This window comes from Budorcas taxicolor, chromosome 20 (genome assembly GCF_023091745.1).
Source record: "Budorcas taxicolor isolate Tak-1 chromosome 20, Takin1.1, whole genome shotgun sequence".
Classification (NCBI taxonomy): Eukaryota; Metazoa; Chordata; class Mammalia; order Artiodactyla; family Bovidae; genus Budorcas; species Budorcas taxicolor.
The window spans coordinates 16,610,353-16,622,545 of NC_068929.1; the positions used below are offsets into that span (position 1 = coordinate 16,610,353).

General features: G+C 47.4%; 1 protein-coding gene across 1 annotated transcript in view; it reads right to left on the bottom strand.

Moving 5' to 3' along the window:
- Nucleotides 1–8,280, bottom strand: part of MAST4 (microtubule associated serine/threonine kinase family member 4) — a 614,194-nt gene extending 605,914 nt beyond the window's left edge. Inside the window, exon 1 of the mRNA XM_052659092.1 lies at nt 7,930–8,280. Coding sequence (XP_052515052.1) covers nt 7,930–8,280 — 351 coding nt within the window. The remainder of the gene's footprint in view (nt 1–7,929) is intronic.
- Between the last annotated feature and the right edge of the window lie 3,913 nt (nt 8,281–12,193).

Consider the following 12,193-nt stretch of genomic DNA (forward strand, 5'->3'; position numbering starts at 1 on the left):
AGCAATGATTGCCCTAAGAAGCAATTGTGAATCTGTAATTTCTGAGAATGTAAGTCTCAAGGGCAGTGTACAGCGACCTAAGATTTTAACCATCAACTTTAACCCGATTATACTTTATTTCCCTATCACTGGTGAGGCACTGGGACCCTTCCTGCATTTTAAAGGTACATCCATTTCTGCACAAAGAAATGCCTGAAAAAACAAATGTTAACGCTAGAACCCCAAGATATGATGATCTTATTATTTTTTGTTTGTTTTTAAAACAAACTTGGAAAGGCACAAAATCATCTACCAGGAGCTACCTACCTACCTAACTTCTTAGCTTATTAAAAAAAGTAGCTGAGCAAGTCTTAAGGCAGAGGCCAAAATTCCCACACCTGAGATGAGTTTCAAATGTATATTCTGCTACTCACACTAAAGTGGTCATGCCTGTGAGTCGCTGGCCACTGAAAACACCCCCCAAATACAAAGTCAAGAACATTATAATTAAGTTTTCATTTTCCACACCATAGCCTATGAAATTAGTTAAGAAAGAAAGCCAATTTATCAGTATCCCCAGCCTCCCCTCTACCAACCCCCTGCCCCCAATATCAGTACAAAGCATTAGGGCTGAAATGTTCAGTGTAAGTAGTACCATAATCAAAAGTATATGGACTGTGTCCAACAGGAGAATTGATGGGCCAGCAAAAGAGTGCAGGCATAGGGTATAAATTTATCAGCTGTTTCAGAGACACATGTACCTGGTTATGAATTCAAATCATTAAATAAGAAGTGAGCTTTTAATTAAAAAGAAGTTGGAGAAGCAACCAGAAATTTCACACAAGTTCTATAAACTTAAATGTATGTGTATGTGTATGTGTACCGCTGACCACGGTCCTGAACTGACGTTTCACGTTTAGGGAAGGGTGTTCTTTCCTAGGGGTTTCCTCAGAGGCTCAGCAGTAAAGAAGCCAGCCTGCAACGCAAGAGACCCAGGTTCGATCCCTGGGTTGGACAGATCCCCTGGAGAAGGGAACAGCTACCCACTCTAGTATTCTTGCTTGGAGAATCCCATGGACAGAGGAGCCTGGCGGGCTGCAGCCCATAGGCTGTCAGACACAACTGAAGCAAACTGAGCATGCATGCATGCGTTTCTCTCCTAAGTCAGGCTTAGGACACGACTACTGTCCAATCCTCTCCAGGAATTCTGAAGGAGTGAGAGAGAAGGACAAAAAGGGGGAAAGAAATAAGTGCCCACAAGCTGCTGGAGAAAGAGATTTCTGCTTGACTATATTTGATCTTCTGCTCTACCCCAAAATAATAGGGCCCAATAAGAAATATCTGATTAATACCAGACTAAATAGAGGCACAAAGGGCACAATCAGCCTTGAACTGAGTGATGGAAAGCTGTGTAAATGTCAACCTAAACAGGTACACAGGGGAGAGCACCAGGCTGGTAGAAGGTAAGCCACCTGCAGTCACCACAGCAGTATTTATCTGAGTTATAGCAAAAGTGGATCCTAGGGTTTTGCAATTTTGGCTTAAAAAATTGAAATGTTTACACTGCCCCAAAGGGATGAAAGAGACTTTTTGCTGGGCAATTCACATGAGTTCTTGCATTTTTAAAAGTTCTATCTCATTTCTAACAGATTCCCCTCTGTGAAGTTGGGGGTGGGGGTAGCCCCTGGACCACCTGCCCCTCCACCCAATTCTTATATGAACCAAAGTTGGCGTCCAGAAAATCATTTCATTTCCTTGTCACTCTCTTCTCAGCCCCCAGTCATCATGAAGTACTGGGTCATGTCACCAGCCTCACCACATGGCTGACATGCTGCCTTCTGACTAACTTCCTGGGCTGAGTTAGTAATTTGTATGTTCACAGAGTCTTTGAGGACATCATTTAATAAGTGATCACTAACAGCAGGTTCCAGGAGCAAAAGAGAGATCGTGTCTTACAGAAGAGTTAATGAACCATAGTCCATAAAGCTTTGCTATTTGTATATCATAAGAAATGCTGTGTCCATGAAATTAAAAGTGATCACTATGTTACACATCTACCTACTCATGAATGAAAGAGCCTCCCAGAACCATCAGCAAACCATGCTGGTAGCATAATCCATCAGGGAAGGGGCGTCCAGGTGCTGGTTATTCCTGGCTGTGGCGCTGACATTCTGCATAAACCAGCTTTTCCACACTCAATCATACTAGCAAACACCATCATGGAATGCACACTGTATGTCAGGAATCGTGCTGGGACCTCTATATAAAATTCTCATAACAACCCTCTGCAGTAAATACTAGCATGTCCATTTTACAGAGAAGGAAACGGTCTCGGTATTAATAACTGTTCCAAAGGCACACAGCCTAGATGTGGCTGAACCGGAGTCATTAGTCTATACCCTTAGGCCCTACAGACCCTGACCCCAGGGCGGGGAACACTGGATGCTGGTCTAAAGCAATGGTGAAGGGGAGCACAAGTCCCTCCCAGGCATCACTGTAAAATGTGTGACCTTGCTCATAAATGACCTGGGGTATCTTTCATCTCAAAAGGACAATTATTTCTTCTTAGATATACAAGGGCAGGTACACCAACACGTACACAGATGCACGCGTGCGCACACACACACACAGCCTCATTCAGTTTTCTCTAACACCAAGCCACCTGGTTATGGATCCTTCTCATCGTGAGAACTTTTCTACCAGGATTCTCCCCATAGTTTGCCATCTTCACAGCCTGCACTCTAACGTGCATTCACACCCTTCTTCAGAGGGACAAAAACACAAACAGCTGGGCTTCAGCACTGTATCCAGTCAGTGTGAGCGAACAGAGAGTCAGCCTTTGTCACTGGCTCCAAAACACTGGTGGACTGACATTTCCTAGAACACCTCAGACCTGGGGTAGAAAGGGCAAAAGCCTTGTTTTGCTGATGCCGACCCTTCCTTCTCTAGGGACATGCAGGCAAACAAGCCAGACTCTCAGAACGTGTGTTATTAGCTCACAGACACCGCACTTCCCATGGCCAGAGAATCTCACGCCACCTCTGGGCAATTACCCCTTATTTTCACCTCAGGTCAATGGCCCCTGCAGCTGACTGTGGAAACGAGCATCCGCAAGGCCCTCTTCCCAGTCTCCATTCATCTTCGTAGGTCGTCAGCTCCCAGGTAACCTGGAACATTCCAACCAGCTACACTGCAGCATCAACAGGTGGGCTCCACACCGCCCGACCTCCAGGAATGCCGGTCTGATTGAGTCATTTCCTTGCTTCAAACCCTTCATTGTGCTCCCAGGGCCTCAGAATAAAGTCGAAAGGCCGTGCATGACCCAGCCACTGCTTCTGTCTCCCGCATGCCCTGATGCCAGGCCCTCCTCTGCTTCATGCACACAACGCAGACGTCTCTTCGCACCTAGACCCACAAGCTCCGTCTGCTACCCACAGGACTCTATCGCTTCCCTTCTCCAGTAACTCCGCAGGAAGGCAGTTCCCACCTCCCAGGTAAGAAGAGGTATACACTCCCTCACTGCCTGTTCCCCATCTACCACCTTGGAAATCAGTTAGTGAAGAATCATGTGTTTCGGGAGTATCTCCCCCGCTACACTAGAAGCTTCATGAGGTCAAGACTATCTCTGTCTGGCCCACCTTCATATCTTCAGCACCCAGGATGCTGCTTCTCAGGAGTCAGACTTAACATACGTTGGCTGTCTGCTGTCTGACACTGTAAACCTGTGACTCTTATTGAATCAGGGAATCAAAGACAAGACTCAATGATAAATGTGCCAAGATTTATGTACTACTTTTTTTTTAAAATTATGTAGCTGCTGTGATTCATAAAATATCAATTCCCTGAAAAGCTTCACTGATTTCATGGCTGCTGTTTTGCTAGTTATTGTCTTCACCAATGAAGTCTAGACATTCATCTATGCATGATATTAAAAGCAGTCTTCAAGCTCAGATCATTAATAGAGCGCTTAAATGACATCCCCTAATTTGTGCCTATTGTTAATAAGGGCAACAGTTTTCCCCCTCTTGCCAGTAAAGTAAATCCTTCAGGGTAGCAAAGTATGAATGAAACGCTTTATACTGAGTTGAAAATCCTTTTAGCTGCTAAGCCTTTTTTCTACCATGCTAAGAATCCCTGAAAGTTTCACGTTCTAACACACACAGTGAAAAGCTGAGTTAATGCAAGTTAATGCACAAGTCCTTGCACAGGCATTGTGAGTGGATCCTCATTGATTTGACTTTCTTCAAAATTTACCTGGAAAAACTGCTCATAATATTTTCACTGGGATCCATGAGGGCTTTTGTTTTTGAAAAGAGATCTAGAGGTTTAAGCATAATTCACAACAAAGAATACTCATACAGTCACCCTTCAGTCAAATGTGCAACTGTTTTCAAAGATGTATTTTCCTCTTTCATTCAAAATATATGTACTGAAAAAAATGTATATATATATATATGTACTGAGCCTCCACTAATGTATTAGAAGCACTGGGCTAACACACAAATACAAAATTCCTGCCCTCAGGAGTTCACCGCCACACAACAGGCAGCACTGAGTACTTTATGAGGGTCAGCACAGGTGCTCTGAGAAGGGACAGGGCAGAGATGTGCCTGAGAGCAAATCGCAGAAATGTGGTTAGAGGGATACTCCAATTTAGCTCATCATGACTACTCGAAACACAGCCTGTTACCCTCAACTTGCAGAGACCCCAAAGTACACAGGTTTGGGGAATCAAGGGAAAAGTCAAATGCACTTTATTCAAACAAAAAACCATACACCATCTCTCTCATGTGTTTGATTATTAAGTACATGAAAATTACAACCATTGTCATGTTAAACTATGGTTTTTTAGACACCAAAAGCTTAAAGGGTTGATGTAAGCCTATGAGACTTCGCAAGTTTACACAAATACTGACAATAAGATAAAATATGAAGTAGGTCAAACACTGCTGATATTAATAGTGTATGCTGCTGCTGCTAAGTCACTTCAGTCGTGTCCAGCTCTTTGTGACACCATGGACTGCAGCCTACCAGGCTCCTCCGTCCATGGGATTTTCCAGGCAAGAGTACTGGAGTGGGTTGCCATTGCCTTGTCCACTAATATATGCAAGCAGCTTTAATAAAGGTGCACCAAAAATTAGCATTGCAATCATACACTAGGAAATTTAATTTTGCTGCTTTTTAAAAATTGATGCAATAAGTGATGAAAAAAATTTTGGAAAACAGTGATTATCCCAAGCTAGACATACAATTTTTAAATCTAAATGAATCTTCTTCCATTTTATGGGTTTCACTTAAGCCTTTTAAAGGCTTTATATTCAGTATCTTGCTATTGCATAACTAACACTACACTAACAGTGCCTTGCCATAATGCATCTGATACAAATAAAAACTGTTTCCCAGCTTGTACTAATACAATGGTAATAAACAGAAAAGCCACAGCCTTCAGTCCTCTGAAAGTAGGGAGCAGATTAATTATGCATAAATAAAATAAGCCAGCCCAAACTTGTACCTCCTTTCACAACATTTTTAATCACAAATGAACCTGAAAAATTAATGTTCATTTAGTATTCAATTCTAGATATTATACTAGGATTAAATTAGGTGGCATGTATAAAATGCCAAATGACTCTACTATTATCATTTCCATTTAAGAGGGGGAAAATCAGGCCTTACATCAGTGGAGGAGTCCACACCCCACATACAGTTAAGGTGGCTGAGCTGGAAATCAAACCCACATCTTTCTACCAAACTGAGACTGTGTAACCCAGTAATCTTCACTCAACCCACTAGAATGGTATTCATAATGATGCCTGTTTCCTGAGGAGAGGATGGAGAGCTTTCATGAGGTTCTCAAAGAGACCCACTGCACCCCCTTGAAGGGGGGACCCCCTGCACCAGTGTAAGAGCCAGAAAATGTGCACTGGACTTCAACCCCTGCCACAGACTATCATTTCTCTACTCCACAGTTTCAGTCTTGCTTTAAAATTCTCAGAGCAAGTCAAGATTTCCACTCCTGGACAATTTCCAGCATCCCCTGCTACAGGTTAAGTTACACAATAAATTGCAATACTGTATCACTTTATATCCAATTGAGATTTCACAAATACTGACCAATGTTATTTAGTCATTCCATTTTTCAAAATGTGTTTCAATCAACCAATCCTCACTGCAGTGCCTGTGAAATAAGCTATCATTGTATCCACTTCCAAGAAAATAAAACACTGTCACCCTGAGGCCAAGCAATAAACCAGCTAGGGGATCCGGATCAAAAGTGAGAAGTTCCTGTCTTCCTCCGCCTGGGATCTGCAAGACCATGTTATGTATCATGAAGCATACGCCCAGCTTCCAGAAAACACAGGGCAACTAACTGTACCACCTTCTCTACCAATGGCAACACAATATTGGAATCTAATAGTATTAACAAATCATTAAGTTGGGTCATATCCCCAGGTAGCTGTGTGACAGGTGTGGTGCTCAGCTTAAGTCTTGGTACTTTGTTCTTAGGATCAATCTGAACTTTGCATCCATCCTAAATTCCTGATCAAAAAAGGGGAGTGTTTGTGTGACAATAAACTTTACCTTGAAGTTCACTGGTCATACCCCTCACTTTACAGATTATTAAACTGACCTCAGAGGAATCAACTCATCCGACGTCTCACAGTTCAGAAGCACAGGCAGTTCTAGGAAACAGACCTCCAGACACCTGTCCAGGATCTCCACGCTCTGCCAGGCATTGGGGCATGGGATCTGGTTACTGCCAGAGGGTTGGCCAACCACTAGGGTTTGCTCCATCTCTGCCGGGCTAGGACTTGACTCTTCTCATTCTGTACCAGATCCAGTCTTTGCCTGCAGGCTGGCGTCCCCAGGGGTCTACTGACAGAGCACTGGCCTCAGTCTGCACGTTCTGAGGGGCAAAGACAATTACTTACTAAAGCTAACCCCATCAGAGAGGAGGAAAATACAACTCTGGCACTGAGGAATTAACTTCACAAGGAGGTGGTTCTGTTGGGGTAATGTTTTATTTATGGCCTTGCCTGATCAAGATGACTTCCCCTCAAGAAACGTCCAAAGCAAACAAACAAAGACACCAGGAATCTTACGCTTCCTTAATTGTCCTCCAAAGACAGGAAAAAGCCCGAGAAAACAGGCGGGAGGACACCAAGTCACGGCCCCACAAGTTTCACACAAACATTCTTCCAAGAAACCAGGGTGGACGAATGAACCAGGATGGACACAGTCTTCCGAAGAAGGGGCTGCATTCCCTATTCAGTCTGGCGACCGGCACGCACCTGGACACCCCGGAACGAGTCCAAACGGGAGATGCAGAAGCTCAGTTCAGCGCTGCCGGCCCAGAGCTAGGAGTCCCCGCCTCTCGAAGAACCGACGCCGGGGGAACAGCCAAAACCACCCTCCCGCGATCCTGGGGCGGATGCCACCGAAACCCGCTGCGTAACTTCGCGGGTACTGCCCCCAACCGGCCCCCACCCCCACACACCCACGCTACTCTCACACCCGTCCCTTCGCACCATTCCCCTTGTGCCCAAGTGCTACGGCGCGAAGCAACGCCCACTTCGGAGAAGGAAGTCTTAGTTGTAGGGACAAACCAGGTGGTCAGGTCACATCCATTCACACACCCAGCGGAGCAAATCCAGACCTGAAGGAGTTTGCTGCTTTGATACTGTATAAGCACACTGTCAGGCAACACATGTACACGAACACACACACACACACACACACACACACACACACGTGACAGCCACGGGGAAACCAATGACCCACAGCAAGGCTCCTAACTGTCATTACCCGGGGCACGACGCACAGCACCTGGGGTCCCTTCCCCGCTCCATGCCCCAGTGCGCGCTGCCCACCACTCGCGTGCGGGGTAGAGAGCTGGGGTCGCCTGGCAGCCCGGACCAGAGGGGTCGAGGTGGGGAAGGCGGGGCCCACCTCCTCGTCCTGCTCCTCCTGGGACGCGCTGCTGCCCCGGGGCGCGGGTGGCGCGGCTCCTCCCGGGCGCGGCGGCGGCGCTGAGACTCCACGCTCCGGCACCGCGAGCGCGGGAGCCCACGCGGCGGCCGGCCGAGCTCCACCCGGCGGCGGCGGCGGCGGCGGCGGCGGCTGCTCGCGGGAGAAGCCAGACTCCCCTTCCTCCGACAGAGTTTCCGAGCCCGAGGAGGACTCCGCCGAGGAAGCGCCGGGCGAGGACTCGGCAGCCACCGCAGGGGCGGGAGTCGGAGCACCGTGACTGCTGCAGCCGCGGGGCACTGGCTCAGGCGCCTCCGAAACTTTCTCCCCCATTTCCCTCTCGGACCCAAAGTGCGGCCGGAGGGGCGGCGGGGGCGAGGCGCGCACTCAGCGCCTCCCGGGGAAGCCGCGAGCTGCTGGGCTCCGGCTCGCTCTCGTAGCTGCTCCCGGGCTGCGGGGAGCCCCGCCGGCGACTACATGGCCGCGGCCGGACCGCCGGAGCCTGCAGCCAAGTTAGAAGCCGCCCGGGCCTGGCGGCTGACGCGAGCTCCCTGGCGAGGAGACATGCCAGCGCCGGTGCGCCCTCCGTTCCACAGTCCTCCGGCTCTGCGCCCGAGCCGCCGGGACTGCGGCTTCTCCGGCAAAACCTGCCTCTGGGACCGAACGGGGCCGGCGGAAGAGACGGGCAGCAGGGCGAGCCAATGGCAGGGCAGGCGCGCCGGTGGGCGGAGGCTACGGCGCCTCAGGCGCACCGGCGTCAGGTGGGGGAGGCGGGGCCGAGGCGCCGGCCGCGGGGTCCCGCCTGGGCTCCCGCGGCCCCGGGGACCCGAGGAAGACCCCCGGCCTCGGAGGGTCGGAGTGGAGCCCAGAATCCGAGCCGACGGCTGGGACTCTGAATTTAGCCAAGGAGTGGCTGGCGGCCCCGGGAACCCCAGGGGGAGAGGAAATGGCCGAGGCGGGCAGTGCAGCCTCGGAGAACTGGACTTTGTTTCGAAAAAGTGGAATCCAGGAAACTGACTAGGAAGAGAAGTAGCTGGGCTTTAGGGGTAAAAGGAAACACAAACCGTCACACACGCACGCACCCACCTGCGTGCTGGAGGAGAAAGGGGGAAACTTCATGGTATGGTGAGTGCGTCCAAACCGAGCTCATCTCTGATCCCAGATTCTCCACCTGAGCTCCACGTGCTTCAGTATCCTCAACTGGAAGTGAAGACGTTCACACCTGTCTTGTCTCCCTATGAGCAGAGTTAGAACAAATATATACACAGCTTCAGTAGACTGCCTGACTTAGACACATGGAGGGTTTTCAAAAGACTATTTTCTCTCTTTATTTCTGTTTGTCAATTGAATAAAGATGTGTGTACTTTTTGAAAGGGAGGGAAATGACAAATTATGCCCCTATCGTGGCTCAGTGGTAAAGAATCCACCTGCAATGCAGGAGGCTGGGGTTCCTGGGTGGGAAAGAGCCCCTGGAGAGGAAACGGCAACCCACTCCAGTATTCTTGCCTGGAAAAGTCCATGGACAGAGAAGCCTTGTGGGCTACAGTCCCTGGGGTCGCAAAAGAGTCCCACACGAATGAGCAACTAAACAGCAATTTAATTAGGACCCAAGAATATGCCCAGCTCTGTACCCGATACTAGACAAAGCTAAATTAGAGAGGAGTGCTGGCCCACCACTTCCTGTCTTTCCACATCAGCCAAGCAGAGGATGAAAAGAGATCACATTTCCACTTTACATTCTCCTACCCCACTCCAGTTCTCTTGCCTGGAAAATCCCATGGACAGAGGAGCCTGGTAGGCTGCAGTCCATGGGGTCGCTAAGAGTCGGACACAACTGAGCAACTTCATTTTCACTTTTTACTTTCATGCATTGGAGAAGGAAATGGCAACCCACTCCAGTGTTCTTACCTGGAGAATCCCAGGGACAGGGGAGCCTGGTGGGCTGCCGTCTATGGGGTTGCACAGAGTCGGACACGACTGAAGCGACTTAGCAGCAGCAGCAGCAGCAGCCCTGGCTTGCAAATCAACAAAGTGCAGGACTAGTTGATTCATTTTCTTTACCTCTAAGAACCAGGAGAAAGAACTTCCACCAAGGATATCAATAGAATCACCTTAACAGCCTCCCCCTCTGGGTGGCCTTCAGGGTGACTGGGTGGCTTGAATTTCTCAGAAGCCAGTAGGCAGCTCCGCAGTGGGAAAAAAAATGATTCCTCACTCACCTTCAGCTCCAGTCCTATTCTGAGCTCTGGCACTGCAACCTGAGAGATAAATTCAACCAGATTCAATTTCACAGATGTTGATTGAGATGTGTGCCCAGTGCTTGCAGGGGATACAAAGATGAATAAGGCAGGTCTCCTGCCCTTGAGGAGCTTACGGTCAAGCAAGAGATTGATGCTGCATAATATAGCTCCGTTATTAATTTTCAAAAGCTATGGTAGTGCTGCAGGAACAATGTACCACGGAAGAAGAGGGGAGAGTGACAGAAAAACAGTTTAGGTCCTCAAGCTCGGGAGTCCTCAAGCATCTTAGATTTCTCTTTGTCAGAACAGGCTTGCCAAAGGTCCTTAAGAACTGGAGGACTCAAGCTGAAAGCCCCTTCAGCTAATGAGCCCTTTTATGCTATCACCGTATTTAAAAGTGATACATCATACAAAGTGCTTCATCACGTTGGACAGCAAGCTTTGTCTGGATCAGTTTCCTCCCCCAAGATGAAGGGGAAGGAAATATGATGTGACCCCATCACCACAGACAGCCATACTGAAAAACACCTCGGTCTGTCAGACTTCCACTGTGACACTTCGGAATTATCCTAGGGGCTCTGAAGACCTGCTGAGGCAAAAGAACAGTTCTAGGGCCGTGACTAGCTGTGAGAGCGAGGCTAAAGAGAGAGCACAGTGGGGCAGTCTGAATCTGATCCTGGGCCTCACAATTGCTTTTCTAGTCAGGAGTATTGGTCTTTATCTGAGCCCCTATGTGGTTGATTCACCACAGCTGAAGTAAAATGATGACTTAAGCAAGCCATTCACATGAAAGAGGAGGAGGGCTACTTTTCAGTACATCAGAATAGAGGCATGACCTGAATTGCCAATGGGAAGAGTGCTAATAGCTATTATTGCGACTTCCCAAGCATCCACGGGTAGTCTCGTGTAATCCTGGCAACAACCTTATGAGACAGTCGGTTAACTCCACTTTATAGATTAAGAAACTGAGGATCTGCAAGGTCAAATAACTTGCCAAAGGTTACACAGCAAGTCAGCAGCAGAACAGTGATTTGACAACAGCAATCTGGTCCAAGTTGTGTTCTTAAATATTCCAATATATTGCACTCAGAAGGGGACTTGTTCAAGTATACATGTATGTTAAACTACAAATATCCATAGGGCAGGGACTCTATTGTCTTGATTTAAAACATAAAAGGTTATAAAAGGATACTTGCAAAACAGATTTTTCCTCCACAAACTCCTATATAAGGCACTTAGCATGTGCCAGGCAAGGTTTCAAGCACTTGACAAGTATTAATTTTCTTAATCCCCGTATCAACCCTATAAGGTAGCCACTATTATTCTCATATTTCATATGTGATTTGTGTGAAAACTATGGCACAGAGAAGCCAGGTTATTTTCCTAAAGCCACACAGCTAGAAAGTAATGGAGCCAGGGTTCATGCTAGAGCAACCGGACCCTAGCATTCATGCTCTTGACCCTTACTAGATCAAGGTCAAGAACTAGATCAATATTTCCTAAACTTTTTAAGCTCAAATAAGAAATATATTTTACACTGCAACTCATGATACATGTACAGGCATACAAATATACATAAAATTTCATGAAACAATACTTACCCTTCCTATGGGCACTGGAATTTTTTATTATATTTTATTGAAAATAAAAATGCTAGTTGTGATCAGCAAAATGGATTCCACTTTGACACATGCAGTTCCAGGCAGCGTACTTAATCATCTCCACAGCTGACCTACGAGGGAAATACAACTCAGGTTCAGGTTGAGAGTTTCCACACCAGAACTATGCAAACTCAAAGGATGACTCTATAAATAGAAGATGATCAGAAGGTCAGGATAGTGCCCCAAAGTCAACCCATTTGGACCTATAGACAAATGTTAGGGTACAACAAAACCATGTGACCAGCTCTGATTTAAATCCTACAGCTCACCTTTCTTATTAATTAAATTATAAACACCTTCCTCGGTGACCAGGAAAGCACATCTCCCAGAGAACATCTCACAAAA